At 41.1% G+C, this 22538-nt stretch overlaps 1 protein-coding gene and 1 long non-coding RNA gene across 5 annotated transcripts in view; one reads left to right on the top strand and one right to left on the bottom strand.

Annotated features, from left to right (window-relative positions):
- The first annotated feature begins 1930 nt into the window (after positions 1 to 1930).
- On the top strand, positions 1931 to 17091 carry LOC121817721 (uncharacterized). Its single transcript, XR_006057762.2, has 3 exons — positions 1931 to 2002; positions 6341 to 6454; positions 9362 to 17091. It is a non-coding gene; the product is annotated as an uncharacterized LOC121817721 (long non-coding RNA).
- A 1142-nt stretch (positions 17092 to 18233) lies between these two features.
- TRAPPC8 (trafficking protein particle complex subunit 8) overlaps positions 18234 to 22538 on the bottom strand; it is an 85237-nt gene continuing 80932 nt past the window's right edge. For all 4 annotated transcript variants that reach the window (XM_012103423.4, XM_012103424.4, XM_027961043.3 and 1 more), the window contains exons 28-29: positions 20385 to 20474; positions 18234 to 19282 (exon numbers count right to left, since the gene is read on the bottom strand). In XM_012103423.4, coding sequence (XP_011958813.1) covers positions 19048 to 19282; positions 20385 to 20474 — 325 coding nt within the window. In that variant the 3' untranslated portion in view covers positions 18234 to 19047. The remainder of the gene's footprint in view (positions 19283 to 20384; positions 20475 to 22538) is intronic.

The raw sequence follows: 22538 nt of genomic DNA, 5'->3' as shown, positions 1-22538 counted from the left end.
TCCTCCAGGACTATAGCCTACTCCTCTGTCCAGGAATTTCACAGGAATACTGAGTGGGTTGCAGTGGGTTGCTCCAGTCTTATCAGGATTCAAACCCTGGGCAAGGAGGATTCTTAATATTCCAGTAAGCCTCAGATTACACGCTGAGGTATAAAAGTGTTTCTCCAGTCTTATCATTACTCTGGAAAGTTCTTAATATTCAAGTAGCCTCAAGGGACAGAATACTGCTATCTCTTGGGAGACAGTTCTCCAAGTACAGTTCTCTCTGTACTCTATATGCAGAGTACATCATGAGAAACGCTGGACTGGAAGAAACACAAGCTGGAATCAAGATTGCCAGGAGAAACAGCAATAACCTCAGATATGCAGATGACACCACACTTATGACAGAAAGTGAAGAGGAACTAAAGAGCCTCTTGATGAAAGTGAAAGAGGAGAGCGAAAAAGTTGGCTTAAAGCTCAACATTCAGAAAATGAAGATCATGGCATCCAGTCCCATCACTTCATGGGAAATAGATGGGGAAACAGTGGAAACAGTGTCAGACTTTATTTTTGGGGCTCCAAAATCACTGCACATGGTGATTGCAGCCATGAAATTAAAAGACACTTACTCCTTGGAAGAAAAGTTATGATCAACCTAGATAGTATACTCAAAAGCAGAGACATTGCTTTGCCAACTAAAGTCCGCCTAGTCAAGGCTATGGTTTTTCCAGTGGTCTTGTATGGATGTGAGAGTTGGACTGTGAAGAAGGCTGAGCACCGAAGAATTGATGCTTTTGAACTGTGGTGTTGGAGAAGACTCTTTGAGAGTCCCTTGGACTGCAAAGAGATCTAACCAGTCCATTCTGAAGGAGATCAACCCTGCGATTTCTTTGAAAGGAATGATGCTAAAGCTGAAACTCCAATACTTTGGCCACCTCATGAGAAGAGCTGACTCATTGGAAAAGACTCTGATGCTGGGGAGGGACTGGGGGCAGGAGGAGAAGGGGACGACCGAGGATGAGATGGCTGGATGGCATCACGGACTCGATGGACTTGAGTCTGAGTGAACTCCAGGAGATGGTGATGAACAGGGAGGCCTGGCGTGCTGCGAGTTGGACACGCAAAGAGTTGGACACGACTGAGTGACTGAACTGAACTGTAAGCTAAGCCTTTCTCTGGCCCTTGGTAGCAGACCACCCTTTTCAGGATGTTTTGTGTAGTAAACAGTCTTGGAAGATAGGACTGGGGAAAAACTAGCTAACAACACCCTCTGCAGTGAAGTGCAGGCAACTTGGATTTATAGCCCATTATAAAGAAGTATCTTACAAATGATGAAATAAAATTCATATTTTATGGCAAGACAAGAAAAATTTAACATAAAATTTTTCTCTGCCCAGATAGGCCTCCTCCCTCCCTTCCAGTGTGTCTGGTACATCTGCATTAAGCAGCCTGGCTTAGGAGATAAACTTCCTTCTTCCACCTTCCTCCTCCCTGGTATAGTCGGTGAAGAAGCCGCCTGCAATGCAGGAGACCCCTATGATCCCTGGGTTGGGGAGATCTCCTGGAGCAGGAAATGGCAACCCACTCCAGTACTCTTGTCTGGAAAATCCCATGAATGGAGAAGCCTGGTAGATTTCCGTGGGGTTGCAAAGAGTCGGACACAACTTCACTTTCACGTGGCAGCTAAAGATGCGGGGCTCTATTATGTGAAAGGAGGAGAGAATGGGTATCATGAGGTAATCAGCAATCAATCTCCACCCATAGCTTGTATAACACAATACAGTAGGCAGTGCCCTGTGAGCTACGGGAGCAACTTCCAGGCTTCAGGGGGAGGTTCAGGGGGGCTTCGGGGAAGAGAGCTAGCTGGAATCCTGAAGGACAGGCTAGGCTTGTCCTGAAGGCATGTGTGGGAGGGGACATTCCAGGCAGAGGGCAGTTCATATAAAGACTCAGATGTGAGAGAAAGCACTGGAGAAGCCCGTGGTCCTGTTGAAAGCCGAACTCAGAGTGCAGGGTTAAGGTAGGTGGGAGATGAGTCTAAAATAAAATTCAGAATGAAGAGCTTGCTGGGAGTTTAGACTTTCTTTGGGGGGAAAAGAGGGGCCAATGGGGAAACAACTTGAACAGCTTTGCATTTTACTCTTATTTTTTTCCCCCATGGGTTAATTGCTTTTTGCTTCTTACCGACTTCTGAGAGTCTATGATAATCGAGCTTTCAATCACAACTTTGATCAAGACTTGGCAAAATTCTGATCGATGACAGAACTTACTTTGGATAATTTTTCTATTAGTTTCTTCTTCTTCTTAAAACCTTTTTTTTAAAATTGGAGTATAATTGCAATGTTGTGTTAGTTTCTGCGTACAGCACAGTGAATCAGCTACATGTATACATGTCTCCTCCCTCTGGAATCTCCCTCCCCTCCCCTGCCCCATTTAGGTCAACAGAGAGCACCAAGCTCAGCTCCCTGTGCCACACAGCAGTGTGTGTACATCAATGCTTAGATGGAAACTCTGACTGTAGTGTGGCAACTCGATTGGAGGTGAGGTCGCACAAGGGTTAGACCCATGAGATCATTTTTGTGGTAAACCAGACTAGCCACCAGAGCAGTCTGGAGTTCTGGAAGTATCAGGGCAAAAGGAAAAAGAAGACAAATTCATGTGGAGGAGACAGTATTGAGAGGACACAGCAGTTCATTGGACGTAGAGAATGAGGGAGAGGATGAGGTTGGGAACAAGTCTGTGTGTCATGGCTTGGGTGTGGCTGATGGTAATGCCATCTCTTGAGACAAGGAAGTTGATAGAAGCAACACGTTGGGGAGGGTAGGGGAGCTCAGAACACACTGAGGTCAAATGTCTGGGGCTAAGGCTCAGAGAGAAATTTTGACTGAAGATACAAATCTGAGATTGATCAACATGTTCAAATGGTGGACCTAAGTTTACATTTTAAAGTCTTTTTTTTTTTCAAGTGGACCATTTTTAAAGTCTTTATTGAATTTGTTACAATATTGTTTCTGTTCCGTGTTTTGGCATGTGGAATCTTAGCTTCCCAACCAGGATTCGCCCCCTACCTTGGAAGGCGAAGTCTAAACCACTAGACCGCCAGGAAAGTCCCTAGGCTTAAATCTTAAATGAATTATAACTGACAAATAAAGGTATATGTTTGTGAAAAGTACCCAATTCCAAATTCCTGTCAGTTCAGTTAGTTCAGTCGCTCAGTTGTGTCCGACTCTTTGTGACCTCATGAATCACAGCACGCAGGCCTCCCTGTCCATCACCAACTCCCGGAGTTCACTCAAACTCATGTCCATCGAGTCGGTGATGCCATCCAGCCATCTCATTCTCTGTTGTCCCCTTCTCCTCCTGCCCCCAATCCTAGCATCAGGGTCTTTTCCAATGAATCAACTCTTCGCATGAGGTGGCCAAAGTATTTGGAGTTTCCACTTTAGCATCAGTCCTTCCAATGAACACCCAGGACTGAACTCTTTTAGGATGTCCTGGTTGGACCTCCTTGCAGTCCAAGGGACTCTCAAGAGTCTTCTCCAACACCACAGTTCAAAAGCATCAATTCTTTGGCCCTCAGCTTTCTTCACAGTCCAACTCACATCCATATATGACCACTGGAAAAACCATAACCTTGACTAGATGGACCTTTGCTGGCAAAGTACTATCTCTGCTTTTGAATATGCTATCTAGGTTGGTCATTACTTTCCTTCCAAGGAGTGTCTTTTAATTTCATGGCTGCAATCACCATCTGCAGTGATTTTGGAGCCCCCCAAAATAAAGTCTGACACTGTATGGTAGACCTAAATTTACATTTTAAAATAATTGTAAATAGGCAGATGAGTGTTTATGTAAAGCTGCCCCTTCCAAGTTCCTATATAAAAAAATAAAGGAATTATTATGTTACATTAATTAGATTATGGCATTAGCAATAATCATTTATTTAATAAATCACACCTGATTCGCAGTTATCCATTTTCTGATTGATTTAATACAAAACATACAGCATAAAAAATTTAACTGCTAGGCAGATAGCCCCAATTTTTAATATATTAAACTTAACAAGTTTCGATCTCCCCAAACTGCAATTCATTTTAGATTAACAGACATTTCCTAGATTTTAATTAACTTTCCTTGAGCCTATGATTCTGGGTTTCATAATAAAAGAATAACTTTCTAAAGAATAGCATTTATTATATCAGAATATTTTAAAAATTCATTTTACCTCATTTCTTTGGAATTTTTTTTCTATTATAAAGCTATTTCTCTGTTGTCCTTTTTATTAATTCATCTAGTCCATGAGCACCGATAATTTTTAAATGCTTAATTTGGCACCCAAGAAATTCACGAGGAAGGTCACTTTCCCTATGATTCCGTGAGCATATTAACCCCCAATCTCAGAGAAGTGTGGAAATAAAAATTAGGAGCAGAATCAAATGCCCCTTTTAATGGAAACTTCACTCTGTGCCCCAAGCAGCTCACTCTTTAAGAAACAACCAGGGACTTCCTTGGGGGTGCAGTGGACATGAATCCGCCAATTCAGAGGACACGGGTTCGATCCCTGGTCCAGGAAAATCCCAGTGCCTCAGAGCAACCAAGCCCATGCTCCACAACTTCTGAGCCATTGCTCCAGAGCCCGGGAGCTGCAAGCACTGAAGCGCGAGCGCCTAGAGCCCACATTCAGCAACAAGAGAAGCCTCCGCAGTCAGCCTGAGCGCCACACCAGAGAGCAGCCCCTGCGCGCCGCGACTAGAGAAAGCCCGAGCACAGCGACGGAGATCCGGCACAGCCACGAGAAATCATTAAACAATTCAGACTACCTGTTGGTGGCTGAAGAAAGGAAAAGAAGCTTAAAAAGGAGACACAAAAGAAGCACCAGATGTGTCTGAGGAAAACCAGAAGTGTGTTCCGTCATAAAAAGTCAACGGGACAGTCTCTCCTGTTTGAGTCTGAATCTGAAGAAAAGCAGTGAAGGCAGGGCTGAGCAAGAAATTACACTGACAAGCCATTTCTGTGAGAAAAAAAAAAAACAACAACCTTGCAGTGAGGCAGAGTGGAGCAAAACATCCCGCAGCAGTTTCTACAGCTATTAATCTCAGTTGGCTAAAAAGTAGCAAAGGCTAAAATTATAGATGTATGTGTACCTAAAAAACCTTCAATCATAAGAAAAATTACTGGGATACAACATTATCAACTACATACAACCTTCTCTCCAAGGACCTCTTGCAAATAGGAACAATAGATCAAGGAACTCATTTCTTTTAAAGATGGGTTTTAGAAACTGTACTAGAATATGTATTATAAATGAATATTTGGGCTTCGCTGGTGGCTCAGTAGGTAAGGAATCTGCCTGCAATGCAGAGACCCGGGTTTGATCCCTGCGTTTGAAAGATTCCCTGGAGAAGGAAATGCCCACTCCAGTATTCTTGCCTGGGAAATCCCATGGACCCCTACAGTCCATGGGGTCACAAAAGAGTCGGACATGACTGCATGACTGAGTGACTAAACCACCACCACTATATATGTATATATATATGGGCTTCCCTGGTGCTCAGCTGGTAAAGAATCCGCTTGCAGTGTGGGAGACCTGGTTACGATCCCTGGGTTGGGAAGATCCCCTGGAGAAGGGAACAGCTACCTACTTCAGTATTCTGGCCTGGAGAATTGCATGGACTCTATAGTCCATGGGGTTGCAAAGTTGGACACAACTGAGTGACTTTCACAACAACAATATATAAATATATACATACACACATATATGGAATACCACAAGGAAAAAGGAAGAACGAGAGAAATTATCAGAGTAACATTAACACAGAGCAGGCAGAATACGTAACCAAAGATACACCCATCAGATAAAAAACCAAACACTTAATGAACCAAACCCCTCTACATAGCAAGAGCACAAGATACAGAATCTCAAGGACAAGATGTGGAGAATGAGATTTAAATAGTTACCAAGCCCAAAGTGCCCAGAGGACGTCAGTGCCAGATTCCCACTGCCTCAGGGAGAGAGGACAAATTCTGGGAGATTTGGAGGCAGCCAGGCATATCAAGACAGAAGGGGAGAAGAGTACATTACAAAAAGGGAGAAGTTGGCCACACTGCCCCCTGCCCAATTTAAGGCTTCCCAGCAGAAAACTAGAGCTTTAACATTATGACATTCAGAATGCTGGCTGTTGAAGTGTTTTGAAAATTTAGTGATAGAATTGAGGCTGTTGTTAAGATTTAGAGTGACAGGAGGATGTTGGAAGAGTTACTGACATTTCAATCAATATGCCTGGGTGCGTTGGGGTTGTGTAATTGGGGTGGGTGGGGGGTGGAGAAGAATAGAAGTCTTTCTGTTTCACTCCTACAGAGTCCTGCTCTTTCCAAGCTGCACAAGACAGAAGATTGCAGGTCTGGAGGCAGTCCAAAGGGGAGACAGTGAGGTCTGGAGGCCAGATGATAAGATGGAAACTGTAGGAAGTAGGTGAGTGGGAAATGATGCCCAAGGATAAGGGTCATTGAAGGACTTTGACTTGGAAGACTGGTTTCCATTTGCTGTTGGGCTGGCTTCAAGATCAAAGTCCTCCGATGCCACAAAACTTCAAGTTCCTGTTACACACAGAATTTGGGTCACTGGTTCTTTAGAGAATGAAACTGAGCATCATGTGAGGAAATAAGATGTGTTTTGCCCCATGAGTGATGTAAAATAACTCGTGAGAATCTCTGTGGGAACATGCCCATTCTTTGTCATCAAGGGGAATGGATCCAAAAACATCATTTAGAGACAAAGAGAAACTAGATTATTATGAGTCTAGTTAATGTGAAAACTGTAGTAATTACCAGCAAAAACTGGTAAATATTGATGCTATGCATTCCTTCAGGAGAGAATTCTACATTCTATCATGACATTCATAACAACAAATTCTCAAGGAAACCTAAAAAGTTAACATTTTTGTTGTTAAATTTATAAATTCATGATTCCCTACTCAGAGCTGCTTAATTAAAAGCTGGAAATTAGCTTTTAAGCTATTTGTTTGTAGTTATTTCAATTTTTAAAAGAAAGATATTTGCCTAGTTTGAAATAGTGAAAAACAAGTTTCCTTTCCACTCTTGTCCCACTGTTAACAACTTTCCAGTCCAGAGGCAACCACCATAATTGGGTTCTTCTGTAACCTTCCAGAAATGTAGTCTAAAAATCATGCATTTTTCAAAATGTGTATTTAAATAACAGCCACAATCATCAACTTTTGTGTGCTTGGCGGTTATAACCTATTCACATTTTAGAAAGCATGTTTGTAAGCTAATTGTCTTAATAGGCAGTAATACTTGCAACACTTTTGCTTGCTTGCTCAGTTGCTCAGTCATGTCCAACTCTTTGTGACCCCATGGACTGTAGCCCACCAGGCTCCTCTGTCCATGGGATTTTTCAGGCAAGAATACTGGAGTGGGTTGCCATTTTCCTCCTCCAGGGAGTCTTTCCAACCCAGGGATCAAACCCACATCTCCTGTCTCTCCTGCACTGCAGGCAGATTCTTTCCCTGCTGAGCCATCAGGGAAAGCCCATTAAGTCACATGCTAATTAATATATTACAACAAGATTTAAAACCTGTAATGAAAACAAAGTGATTTTCCTTCTAAGAAAAAGATACAAAGAGAGTCCTCAAATGTCAAGAGAGGACAGGATTTACATAGCATAACAAGTATAGTATGAACAGTAGATACCCACCATATTAAAAAAAATTTTTTAAGCAATATCTATTAGAGAAATGCTAATTAAGACAACTAAGAGGGGAATTCCTTGGTGGTCCAGTGGTTAAGACTCCACACTTCCATTGCAAGGGGCATGGGTTCAAGCCCTGCTCAGGGAACTAACATCCCACAAGCCATGCAGTATGGCCAAAAAGAAAAAAAAAAAAGAAACGCTAAGAATTAATGTACCTATTACATTACAATACAATAGCTACATTACAGTAGCTAAAATGTTTTGAAAATAAATACTAATTGCTGGAAAGAATGCAGAGAAACAAAAATTCTCATTCACTGCTGGTGAGAATGCAACAGGTAGAGTCACCTTAGAAAAAATTAGGGAATTTCTTATCCAGTTAAACATACTCTACCTGCGTATATGTGACATAGTAATTCCATTCCTAGGAATTCACCAGGAAAAAAAAAAATCAAAACTACAGTCATATAAAAACATGAATGTGAATGTTAATAGCAAGCTTATTTATGATCTCCAAAAACTGACATTAACTCAGATATCCTGCAGCTGGTGAATGGATAAGCAAACTTGGTACATCCACTGAATGGAATACTCCTCAGCAATAAAAAGGGATATAAGCTACTGATACAGGCAACAATGTGTACGAATCTCTAATACAGTATGCTAAATGAAAGAAGCCAGAGACAAGAATCTCTACTGTGTAATTCTACTTACGTGACATTCTGAAAAAGGAACAATTATGGACCTGAAAACAGGTCAGCGGCTGCCAGGGATGACAGTTGGGGTAGTGGCTGGCTACTGTTATGAGTTGAATTGTGTCCCCACCCCCTAAATCAATTCATATAAAGTCCTAATTCCCCAGTACCTCAAAGTGTGGCCTTATTTGGAAATGGGGTCATTGCAGATGTATTAAGCTGAAGTCTTGCTGGAGTAGGATGGGCCCTTCCTTCAAAATGACTGGTGTCTTTATAAAAAAAAAAAAAAAGACAGAGAGAAATTGTGACATAGACATCCACACAGAGAACCCCAGGAGAAGACGAGGGCAGAGATAGGATGGTGATTCCGCACACCAACAACCGCCAGCAAGCCAACCAAAGGGAGGGGAGAGGGGCCAAAAAGGGCTCAGAAGGAACCAGCTCTGGCCTCCAGAACCAATGTGAAATTAATTTCTGTTGTGTGATTCAGCCAGTTTGCGGTCTTTATGGTCTTTATTACAGCAGTCCTAGGAAATGACAGAGGCAGCACGAGGGGATATGGGGGGTGTGATGAGCTCTTCTGTAAGTAACTCATGATGGCAGTCACATGATTATATGTATTTGTCAAAACTCAAAAGCGTACACCAAAAGGAATGCATTTACATTATGTACATAAAGTAAGCAAAAAATGTAAGGGTTGTGACTTGAAAAATGTAAACAAAAGATTTCATTGCCTGGTTTAGTAAATTCACATAGCAAAATATTTTCCTGTAACTTTCAAAGATGAAATTCTGATTCTTCACAAATGTACTACTCATATAGTTGTTGTCTGAAGAGTGCCACATTTAAGGTAAAAAAATTAATGTATGTTTTTTTAACTTATGTATCTATTTGGCTGATTCCAAATTGATAAAGGAGTACATCAAGGCTGTATATCGTCACCTTGCTTATTTAACTTATATGTACTTCACAGAGTACATCATGTGAAATGCCAGGCTGGATGAACCACAAGCTGGAATCAAGATTGCCGGGAGAAATATCAATAACCTCAGATATGCAGATGACACCACCGTTATGGCAGAAAGTGGAAAAGGAGAGTGAAAATGCTGGATTAAAACTCAACATTCAAAAAACGAAGATCATGGCATCCGGACCTATCACTTCATGGCAAAGAGATGGGGAACCAATGGAAACAGTGACAGACTTTATTTTCTTGGGCTCCAAAATCACTTGCAGATGGTGACTGTAGCCATGAAATTAAAAGATGCTTGCTCCTTGGGAAAAAAAGCTATGACCAACCTAGACAGCATATTAAAAAGCAAGAGACATTACCTTACCGTCTATCTAGTGAAAGCTATGGTTTTTCCAGTAGCCATGTGTGGATGTGAGTTGGACTGTAAAGAAAGCTGAGCGCCAAAGAATTGATGCTTTTGAACTGTGGTGTTGGAGAAGACTCTTGAGAGTCCCTTGGACTGCAAGGAGATCCAACCAGCCAATTCTAAAGGAAATCAGTCCTGAATATTCATTGGAAAGACTGATATTGAAGCTGAAACTCCAATATTTTGGCCACCTGATGCAAAGAACTGACTCATTGGAAAAGAGCCTGGGAAAGATTGAAAGCAGGAGAAGAAGGGGATGATAGAGGATGAGATGGTTGGATGGCATCACCAACTCAATGGACATGAGTTTGAGCATGCTCTGGGAGTTGGCAATGGACAAGGAAGCCTGGCGTGCTGCAGTTCATGGGGCTGCAAAGAGTAGGACATGACTGAGCGAGTGACCTGACCGACATCTATTTGGCTGCACCAGGTCTTAGTTGCTGCATGTAGGATCCAGTTCCCCCACCAGGGATTGAACCCTGCCTGGGCCCTGCATTGGGAGTGTGAAGTCTTAGCCACTTAACCACCAGGGAAGTCCCCAAAAGTTAGTATCTTTAATTCAGTATTAGCTATTACTGCAGCCAATGCCTAGGATGGGGTTTCTAGCACCTAAAACAGGGCCAAGGCAAAACTACATTCATAACTATTGAATGAATGATCCATTAGAACTCCTATACTTGAAGTCACTTTTAGTGAAAATGTCAGCAAAACAGGCAAATACAGAAGCAAACCCAGTGTTTCCAATTCCCTACAATTCTTAATTCTTTTGTCATGGATAAAAGACTAGTTATTGTTTTCTTCCATTTTCTTAACAGGAAAATGAATCCAAGTATGTGAATTCAGTTTTAAAAACTCATTTTTATCAAACTAAGTGCCAGGATTATGAATATTTCTCATCTATAAAGCATTGTAAAGGGCTTCCCTGGTGGCTCAGTGGTAAAGAATCTGCCTGTCAGTGTAAGAGACATGGGTTTGATCCCTGATCTGGGAAGATCCCACGTGCCATGGAACAACTAAGCCTGTGCACCACAACTACCAAGGTTGTGTTCTAGAGCCTGGGAGCCACAGCTACTGAGCCCACGTAGTACAACTACTGTAGCCCATGCACCAGAGAGCCCATGCTCTGCAACAAGAGAAGCTATTGCAATGAGGAGCCTGCACACCTCAGCTAGAGAGTAGCCCTCGCTTGCCACAACTAGAGAAAAGCCCCCAGCATGGCCAAAAACAAATAAACATTTTTTAAAAAGGCATTATATATATGTTAAATAAAGCCACTGAAGAACTGTTGCCCCCTGGCACTGCTAATCACACAATACATTCTACTTGTAATAGACAAAAGGTAATTTAACCAAGTCTTCGGTTCAACTCAACAAGAATTTCTAGCATATGTCCTGCACTGTTCTTAGTATTAAGGAAAGGACGATATGAAGGGAGCAAATCTTCTTGCTTCCTTCATGAGGCTCAAGGTGATGAGTATGAGGCCCAAGCCTGTAATCCAAATAAAGCTTATAATCATGAACAAAATTGGAAACTTAAAATAGTGCAGTGGCTGCTATAGATAGAATTGATTATGGGTTTATGGTTCATAGTCATTTGAAATGGCATCTATTAGAGGAACTTACAATGGGTATTCTCAAATGGGATTTAAGTAAATCATGTTTAAAAATAACAGATCATTGAGTCTTCACTACCAGTAGGTGAACTAATAAATTTATGAAACTTTGGCATTTGATCACCACAATGACCCAGTGAGAGGGGAACTGTTGTTGTCACACTGTATGAATGAGAAGACTAATGTGGGTGGTTCAGTTATTTTTACTTTCCCAAGGTCTCATGTTTGAAGGAGCAATGCCTTGGTTTCCAATCCATGTAGACTTAGGAGTCATCTGTACTAGCTCTTCCAAGGTAGTCTTGTTTGCGGAGATTGTGATTGGTTATCCACAAGTAAACTCATATGCCCCAAATCATAGTCCCTTCCATTTTTGCTTAGGAAATATTACAACTTCCCTTTAAATATCTAAAATATTTAAGTATTATACTTGATACATCAATCTTAATATGATTTTGAAATCAATGTTTTAGTTTATAATACTGTAACTTGTTTCAAAATGTGAAAGATTATGCATGCTAACTTCTTCTTAGCCCCAGATTATGACTTTTGGGTAACGGTGAGATACTTTAAAAAAGCTGCCCAGGGACTTCCCTGGTGGTCCAGTGACTAAGACTCCGAGCTCCCCAAGCAGGGGGAGCGAACTAGATCCCACATGCTGCCACTAAAGATCGTGCATGCCTCAACCTAAGACCTGCCACAACCAAATAAATACTTTAAAAAATAAAATAAAAATGACTGAATCAAGCTGATAAGTTTTCTTGTTCTCCACATGGCCTGCAAGTTCTTCTGGTTTAAGTCATCTTGCCCTGTAATGTCATATCCTGCTGGAAGGAATTTTCCAGTAGCTCACTGATGCATGATTTGACCTAGCCAGCATGCACTGGATACCAACCAAGCTCTAAGAACTTTAAAAACTCATTATCTCAAGAATCAATCTTGTGTTATAAGGAAACAAAGACATTAAGAGGTTTGTTCACAGCTAATAAACGGGGATGGAAGAAGTCTCACCCATGTATTTTATCAGAGGTTTCATTAATAATTTTCCATTTTAGCCTTCATTTTAGATTGCGCAATGACAAAGACTTTTGATCAATAAAATTTTAAAGTGTCTTAAAATACTGTTTCAAGAAAACTCATCTATCTTGATTCTCTGAAATAAAGACTACTAAAAACTCAGCAACAGCTTTCATTAGGAAGTATTTTCTGAGTTAATATTGTAACTTTCAGTCAGTTCAGTTCAGTCGCTCAGTCATGTCCGACTCTTTGCAACCCCATGAATCAGCACGCCAGGCCTCCCTGTCCATCACCATCTCCTGGAGTTCACTGAGACTCACGTCCATCGAGTCCGTGATGCCATCCTGCCATCTCATCCTCATTCGTCCCCTTCGGACCCTAGCCTGCCTGCCGGCCTAACCGCTACGCTACCGCGCCTTGCTACTGTAACTTTAAGTTGGTACTATCATTAATTTGACTAATTCTCTACAGTAGAGGATACAATGTTTGATGTGATACCCAACTGTACCAAGTGCTATCTCATAAAATGCTAATCCCAACATTTTAAAGGCAAGTAGTAAGGATGGCTGGAGAAGGCAATGGCACCCTACTCCAGTACTCTTGCCTAGAAAATTCCATGGACGGAGAGCCTGGTAGGCTGCAGTCCATGGGGTTGCGAAGAGTCGGACACGACTGAGTGACTTCACTTTCACTTTCACGCATTGGAGAAGGAAATGGCAACCCACTCCACTGCTCTTGTCTGGAGAATCCCAGAAAGGCGGAGCCTGGCGGGCTGCTATCTATGGGGTTGCACAGAGTCAGACACGACTGAAGCGACTTAGCAGCAGCAGCAGCAGTAAGAATGGCACTGAGGCAAAACTGCACCTCTGCTGCCCTCTAGTGGATAGTTGGTTTCAGGACCCACTTGTTATGTTTTAATGGAAAAAATGCCCTAGGAAAAGGACTTTCCTGGTGGCTCAGGAGTAAAGAATCTGCCCGCAATGCAGAAATGGCAGGAGACTTGGGTTCAATCTCCGGGTCCATCTAGAAGATCCCCCGGGAGAGGTCATAGCAACACGCTCCGGTTCTCTTACCTGGGGAATCCCATGGACAGAGGAACCTGGTGGGTTACAGTCCATGGGGTCGCAAGAGTCGGACACGACTTAGCAACTAAACAAGCACAACAAGGCAGTCCTTTCTTCTTTCTCCTCTAGCCTTGTCCAGGTTCCCAAAATACGCTGACAGTATCCCCCAGTGTCAAAGCTAATATAACTTTATTTACAGAAACGGGTGTGTATTTACAAAAATAGTCACAATCATTCATTTACATTTTGTGTTTGACTGCTTTTGCACTACAATGGGAAGAACTGAGTAGTTGCAACAGGCTGTATGACCCACAAAGCCTAAACTATCTGCCACTTTGCAGAAAAAGGTTGCCAATCTCTAGTCTATGAGCATATCATTAGTTCTAAAAAAAATGCTTTGGTTAGTAAGGCCTGATCCCTATCAATATGTTTGGGAAACTCTCGAAATACACATGAGCAATAAAGATAACTTTTTAGTTTAATTCCGTATTTCCCTACTTTTTCATCTAATACCTATTAACACCTTATTCAGTGGAAGACAATTTGGGAAATTCAAGTTTATAATATTGTGCTTAAGTTTAAGACTTAAGTCTTATTACACTTCTTATCAACCTTAGAGCTCTGTAGCTTAGACAGTAAAGTGTCTGCCTACAATGTGGGAGACCCGGGTTTGATCCCTGGGTCGGGAAGATCCCCTGAAGAAAATGGCATCCCACTCCAGTATTCCTGCCTGGAAAATCCCATGGACTGAGGAGCCTGGTAGGCTACAGTCCATGGGGTCACAAAGAGTCCGACATGACTGAGCAACTTCACTTTCACACTTATCAATCCAAAAGGATATTCTGTCTTGAACATTGTGCCTTGGGAATCAAATGTTATATTGAGTATAATTTACTTTAAAATATTTTACCAAAGATAGTGTGACAAATATGTATTTAACATATTTGTTAAGTATGTTAACTTAACCACCTCGGAGTAGTAAAAAAACACTTTCAAGTATCTAACCCGGGGATGGTTATTTAGCCTTTGAAAAATTGGTCAGTCCACAAATCCAGAAGTGGCTACCAAAAGCCTTTCAAATATCAGCTCTCCCAGCAGACATTAACTAGCATTGGAAACCAACGTAAAGGCGATGTAAGTGGAGTTAAAAGCAATGTGTCTTGGCTAAAAATATTGTAAAGCTCCTCCACACTGGAGTTTAGGACTCTAGCTGGGCCAGTAACCTATTCTCATTGCAGTGGCATTCTTGGCCCAGGGCTAAAATTCAGTCCTTGTTCCAGGTACTAAGTCATCAGCTGATTCTACCTCCTGATTCCATCCTATCTGAAGGTTAGCTGAATCTTGTCACCCATTATCACATCTGAATTGTGTTTCTGACAGTTGGAAAACTGTGGGTTCCAGTCCCATCTGAGGTGTGTGGTTTCACACCTACTTACTACATCTCCCTCTCATACTCAAATTTGCTTTTTTTTCCCCTGCAGCTCATGGCCCTTAACTTCCAAGAAGGAAATACATGTTTCCAGAGGTGACTTTCCTCTCCACTTTGCCACACACCTGCACTTAGAATTCAGGCAGGTGTGGTGGGGTAGATGAGATGCCCGCACGAGATGGCAGCATGGATCAGCACCTTTGCTCTCAGGAGGCTCAGTCTTTCTGAACTTGGAAAATGTGGTTATTGATCTCTCCTCACTTCTGTGCGGCTCCTCCAGAGGGCCACTGGAAAACAGACTGGGACAGACAGTCTGCTGTCTAGCGGCAGCAGGGTTGGGTCCACTTGCCCCAGTACAGCCACCCTGGCTCACCCATAGCCCTTCTCCTTCAAGGATGAAAGCTCCCTTCCAACCACCCTCCTCCTCTTCCTCTGCCCTTTGCGTTAAAATTCCCTATTGTTTGCCTCTTGCAGCCAAATGCCTCTTCTCTAGTTCAAAAAGTTATAAATTTTAAAAGTTTTTTTTAATCGGTTTTTGGCTGTGCTTGATCTTCACTGCTGTGAGCAGGGGCTACTCTCCAGTTGTGATGCCCGGGTTTCTCCTATTGTGGAGCATGGATTCTAGGGGGAGTGGGCTCAGTAGTTACAGCTCATGGGTTTGGTTGCCCTGTGGCATATGGAATGTTCCCGGATCAGGGATTGAACCCATGTCCCCTGCATCGGCAGGCGAATTCCTTACCACTGGACCACCAGGGAAGTCCCAAAAAGTTATTTTGAGAGCTGACTTTCTAAGCAAGATTGCTAAGTCTTAAAAGATTTCAGATGGTTTTATACAATACCTCCTGGTAGAGTACTCAGTTAACTAATGAACTATTCATTCACATGTGAAAATGAACATTTGCTTTTTGCCTTTCACAAACATCCAGTTATCAGATGTGTCCTTTCCTGTCATCAAGTACAGAGTAATTAATTCAAGTAGGTAAGGAACTGAGAACTGCTAACAAGTTTTAGAAAAGTTTATGTCAATCACAGCTTACAAATCAAAACAAAAACATGGGGAGGAATAACACAGGACACCCAAACTTTTATCCTGAGGTGAGAGACACCAAATAGGATTGACCCTAAGCAAAATCATGAAATAGATCAAGCTTTCTTTCCTTCAGCATCCTATCCCTTGCTCCTCCTCTCCCCAATTTCTGCTTCTCCCACCTCTAGACACTGTTCTGTGTCCCATTCCAAGTCTCACTGCCCTCTTACAGGATGCCTGAAAAATCTTACATTTTAAAGACATATGTGGGGTGGTGGTTTTGGGGTACCTACAGGCATTTGCATTTTTTGAATATTTTGCATTTTACGTTTTAATTGAAGGGTCACTGCCTTACAGTATTGGGTTGATTTTTGCCATATATCAACACAGATCAGCCATAGGTATACATGTCTCCTCCTTCTTGAACCTCCCTCCCCATCCTATCCCAGCCTTCTAGGTTATTTTAACGGAGTCTTCTGGAACTCAGGCCAAAGGGTCCGAATCTTTAATGGAACAATTTCACTTGATTTGAGCTGCACAAGCCTCAAAATACTCAACACTCTAATCCCTACCAGGAAGCACTTTCTTAGCCATGTGATGGACAGACCCTGCTCTCCCCCACTGCTCCTACAATGCCCCACTGCAAAGCTTTAAGTCCCTTGCCTGTCACAAGAGCTCTAGTCTGCCTCGTACTCTTAACAGTTATCTCCCTTCCACAGTGTCTTTCCAGATTCCTGTCTTCCCCACATCCATCCGTTCTACAAAGATTTGCCATAGATTCTCAAGATAGGCAGCTGGAATTTAAGGCTACATTTTCAGATTATGTGCAGATAGTCTGAAGTTAGTATTCTGTCTAGTTATGTTAAAAGCACAAGGTAGGCATGGTTTCATTTGCTCTTGTTGATTTGTATTCTTCATTTGGAGAATGAGTGCAAAGATTTAGATTTAGGCAGACACCACAGGGTTTTCTAGGTGGCTCGGTGGTTAAAAATCTGCCTGCCAATGCAGGAGTTGAAAGAGACACAGGTTTGATGGCTGGGTCGGGAAGATCCCCTGGAGGAGGAAATAGCAACCCACTTCAGTATTCTTGCCTGGAAAATCCCATGGACAGAAGCACCTGGTGGGATACAGTCCATGGGGGTGCAAAGAGTCAGACACGATGGAACATGTGTGCATGCAGGTACACACATACATACACACACACACATACACACCATTATCCTCAGTCACCAGGAAGGAAGTAAACTCTCTGGTTTTGTCTGAAAATATCTTTGTTTCACTTCCCTTAACAGGTATCCTTGTTGTTTAGAATTCAGGCTTAGCAATTAATAGGGTATCTTCAAAGGACTGAAAGGAACTATCTTCTGTCTTTCACTATTTTTGTTCAGAAGTCTGCTATCACTTGAATTACTGCTACCATTCGCTCATGTACGTTTTGTCTTCTGTACTCAGGACAGGTTCTCCTCTTGTCTTTAAATTCCAGCGGTTTCACTATGATGCTTCTGGATACAGGTTCCTTTTTATTTATGTTGTCTGGGATTTACTGAACTACTTGAAGCCGTAACTTGTCCATCTCGGAAAATTCTCAAATCCTATACTGCTCCTGCCCTATCCTCTCCCCTTTCTCAGACTCCAGATAAATATATAAGTCTTTCTTACAGAATCCAGTAGGTTTCTTATCTTTTGGGGGCCTACTTTCCAACCCTTTTCTCTTCTTCCTTCAGTTTCAAATAGTCCTCCTGACCTATACTTCTTGTCTTAAAGTAAGTCAACTGTAGACTCCACTTCTCAGCTGCCTCTTGCTACGTGGGCAACCTCCCAAGGCAAAGTAGGCCCAAGTCCCATCTCTCTAGACTTCTTCTCTTGGATTCCGGTCTTCTAATAACAAACTATACTGACAATGCTTTGTTTTTAGCAGTAAAACATATTCTTTGATTTTGTTCTGACGTTTTGCTTTTCTTCAGCAGGAGAGCTACATTACCTAGTCCTCCGTAACCAGCATCAGAGTCTGCACCGTGGTTAGTGACACAACAGTGTTAAGAAGCATTGATCTTCCTTTCTCCCAAGATATGAAAGGATTATCAAAGTTGTAACTAGGTATCAGATATGACACATTGAAAACAAAATGCATTTGCTCATTTATAACACAGCCAGCAAAGACTGTAAGAACAAAGACTGTTCTTCACTTTTGGAAACAAAGGTAACACTTTCTCAGGAAACTGATCTGCTACCTGCTATAATAATATGGTTGGCACTGATTCTGAATAAAGAATATATTAAGTTCTCAGAATTTTTTTTAAAAAGGCATCTAATCAATCTATACAGTGAATAGCATGTCTTTATTCTATTTACAGTACATTTGTTATAAATATAATACATTTTTGAAAAGCTTATTTTTAATTAACTTGAGTAGATTTATATTTTAAACAGATCAACTCAATTGTTAAAGTTACATAATAAAGAATATGATAATTTAAATGACAAAAATCTCATTTGTGAAATAGTGCACTCTATGCTGAGATGAATGAGAAGGGGGGGAAAGTCAAACTCCTTTCAAAACTATATTCAAAGCATCAGAAAAAAATTTTTTTCTTTTTACAAAGTTATGTATAAGCCATAGGAACGACCAGATACTGAAGTATGAAGACTCATAACCAAAGTTCAAAACTGATTTTAGAGAATTGTGTGAAGTAAGACAAGAAACCGTGTATCTGCCACTCTATAGAACTTCACAGTAAAGCTGGAATTTATAGACTAATGGCTTAACAGGAGGATTGCCAACAAGGCCTTTTCTTTCTCAGATCATCTCCTAATGTTCACATACCATCAGTAAGTTGTAACAGCAGACTCAGACACTGGTTTTAAGATGGGGCTTAATAAGGTGCATGGATATGCTGAAATTCTGTATTATGAGCATGTAAATTATTACCAGGGTTTAAAGAAATACAAAAAAAGAATTTAAGTATTCTCAGTCCTACGTGCTTTGCATCATCAACAAATAGACAAACCAAAAGTATTCTGCGGTGATCCGACACCAACCTCCCGAACAAGTTAGGTATTTCAAATACTGCTGTAAAACCCATTCAGTAAAATAAAACTGATTCCTGTGCATTTCAGTACAAATCTGTAAGTTGTCACACATTATTGATGATGATCAGGGCAGGCATGGAGCTCTGCTGACTTGTTTCAAACACCGTGACTTGGTCCGATAACTTGGCAAATACCCTCGGAGTTCCAAGGTTATAAACACCTGTGTGGACAAAGCATGCTTTCAGCTGCAAACTGTGAATCTCCTGGCTTTTAAGCTGAAGTTTATACTGTGTTTGTCCCAGCCATGTAAATGATCCATGGATTTCCAAAGCTTCTGGGCTAAGGGAGAAGGAAAACGGTAAGTTGGAGGATATTTTTTCTTCAGGAATTTTTTCCCAAAGCCCCAGTAACACATCCCTTTCATCCAGCAACTCTAATTCTAGAAATTATTTATGATGCCAACTGTTTATTAATAATAACATCAACAGTAATAACTAATGTTACTATTTCTATAATAACTAACATTTAGTAACAGTTATTATGTTCTAGACATAATGCTAAGAATGAATTATCTCATTTAACACTCACAACAGCAGCCAGTAAATAGGGAACCTGATTTCAAACCTGAGCTTTTAACCACCTGGTTCTCCATACATAAAAATAAATGTATATATAAGAATGGGTATAATATTGAGACTGTTTATAATACTGAAACATGGAGAGCAACCCAGTGTCTACCAAAAAGACATTAGTTAATTTATGATACACAAAATGTGTTCAGATTTCAGAGAGCTGACCCAGATCCTGTTTGCAGTGTTATACCATAATTAATAATCAGCATATGCTTCACACTGCTTTTCTAAAGATCCCAAATTTTCTGAATTCTGAAAAGCACCTAGCTCTTAGGAGTGCCAATATAGACCTGCATTTTTTTTTTTTTTTGCTGTTAAGCACTGTTTTATAAATCAGAAAACAAGACTAAAAAAACTTCTATCATGAACTTACTGATTTTCAAGTTTAGAGTTCTTTATCACCAACAAGCTTTTATAAAAATTGTCACCTCTGGCCAGAATTGCTGCTTCTGGAAACCAGTTTTCATTTGCGACTACTGAAATGCTAAGAAAACTCTCTGTAACTCTTCTCTAACACTTCTTTTTTTATTTGGCTGTGCCAAGTCTTAGTTGCAGCACACAGGATCTTCAATCTTAGCTGTGGCATATGGGATCTAGTTCCCCAACCAGGGATCGAACCTGGGATGCCTGCCTTCAGAGCACAGAGTCAGCAAGTCCCTTTGCTAACACTTATTAATACCAAACAAAAAAGGGGATGCCTGAGTAAACTCTATCTATATTAGATAATTATTTGCATAATTTCAAAATATTAAACTACTTTCAACTCAATCAGTAACTACAAAATAAACCTGCCCTAAATAAATCTTTACCTTGTTGTTTTATGCCGAAGATCAACTATTACATCAACGTTGGCCTTGGAACAATTGGAAAGTAAAAGGGTCACTGGTACTAAACAAAGGCTGTGGAAAAGAAAAACCAAAAAAAGATTAGTGGGGTATTGAAAACAAAAACACTTTCTTGAAAATAAAACTTACAGTTACCTTACAGCATAAGATCCTGAAAAACAATTACATTCAAGTAAGGAAAAAAATTGAGTTCTAAAATCACTCAAGCCAAATGAGTTGCATAAATAAGAAGTAAAACGTATTAATACAATGCTTGAATACTAAATATTAGAATATATACATTCACAAAACCATTTTTATTTCCTTTTATTAAAGCTAATCTTTAAAAATAACCAGAATGTTTCTAGGTTGTTATTTCCCAAAATGAAAAACAGAAGGAAACAACTGCAACTAAGAAAGACAAATGGAGGGGAAAAGATATCGTGAAAATGCCAACAACCAATGCTGTTCTTTGTGTTTCTCAAAAATTACTTAACTTTGAGAACTTGGCCTAGATTTACATTTGCTATCCTATCAAATCTGCACAGAAGCCATCATGTTTGGGAGACTATGAGAATTATTTTTGTATAACAAGTTATGAGAAAAGCCCTTTCAAGTAGACATATTTGCTCACTTAACCTAGTTTCTGATCTCACTTAGCACAGGAGAAAGGACAGGGAGTGAGAGAAGAGGACCTAAGAACAGACTGGTGCAGAGTTCTTATTAAGAACATAATAAATGAACACACTCTAGGCACAAATGAAGCCTCAGTTCAGTCCAGTCACTCAGTCGTGTCTGACTCTTTGCGACCCCATGAATCACAGCACGCCAGGTCTCCCAGTCCAGAGGAGGAACTCCCAGAGTTCACTCAGACTCACGTCCATCGAATCCGTGATGCCATCCAGCCATCTCATCCTCGGTCATCCCCTTCTCCTCCTGCCCCCAATCCCTCCAAGCATCAGAGTCTTTTCCAATGAGTCAACTCTTCTCATGAGGTGGCCAAAGTACTGGAGTTTCAGCTTTAGCATCACTCCTTCCAAAGAAATCTCAGGGTTGATCTCCTTCAGAATGGACTGGTTAGATCTCCTTGCAGTCCCAAGGGACTCTCAGAGAGTCTTCTCCAACACCACAGTTCAAAAGCATCAATTCTTCGGCACTCAGCCTTCTTCACAGTCCAACTCTCACATCCATACATGACCAGAGGAAAAACCACAGCCTTGACTAGATGGACTTTAGTCGGCAAAGTAATGTGTCTGCTTTCGAATATACTATCTAGGTTGATCATAACTTTTCTTCCAAGGAGTGTCTTTTAATTTCATGGCTGCAATCACCACCTGCAGTGATTTTGGAGCCCAAAAAATAAAGTCTGACACTGTTTCCACTGTTTCCCCATCTATTTCCCATGAAGTGATGGGACCAGATGCCATGATCTTCATTTTCTGAATGTTGAGCTTTAGGCCAACTTTTTCACTCTCCACTTTCACTTTCATCAAGAGGCTTTTAATTCCTCTTCACTTTCTGCCATAAGGGTGGTGTCATCTGCATATCCAAGGTTATTGATATTTCTCCCGGCAATCTTGATTCCAGCTTGTGTTTCTTCCAGTCTCATAATGTACTCTGCATAGAAGTTAAATAAGTTGGGTGACAATATACAGCCTTGATGTACTCCTTTTCCTATTTGGAACCAGTCCATTGTTCCATATCCAGTTCTAACTGTTGCTTCCTGATCTGCATACAGATTTCTCAAGAGGCAGGTTAGGTGGTTTGGTATTCCCATCTCTTTCAGAATTTTCCACAGTTTATTGTGATCCACACAGTCAAAGGCTTTGGCATAGTCAAGAAAGCAGAAATAGATGTTTTCTGGAACTCTCTTGCTTTTTCCATGATCCAGCGGATGTTGGCAATTTGATCTCTGGTTTCTCTGCCTTTTCTAAAACCAGCTTGAACATCAGGGAGTTCACGGTTCACATTATTGCTGAATCCTGGCTTGGAGAATTTTGAGCATTACTTTACTAGTATGTGAGATGAGTGCAATTCTGTGGTAGTTTGAGCATTCTTTTGCATTGCCTTTCTTTGGAACTGGAATGAAAACTGACGTTTTCCAGTCCTGTGGCCACTGCTGAGTTTTCCAAATGTGCT

Source organism: Ovis aries, chromosome 23 (assembly GCF_016772045.2).
Source record: "Ovis aries strain OAR_USU_Benz2616 breed Rambouillet chromosome 23, ARS-UI_Ramb_v3.0, whole genome shotgun sequence".
NCBI lineage: Eukaryota > Metazoa > Chordata > Mammalia > Artiodactyla > Bovidae > Ovis > Ovis aries.
The sequence above is the reverse complement of the archived record's forward strand: the minus strand, read 5'-3'. Positions and strand labels throughout refer to the sequence as shown.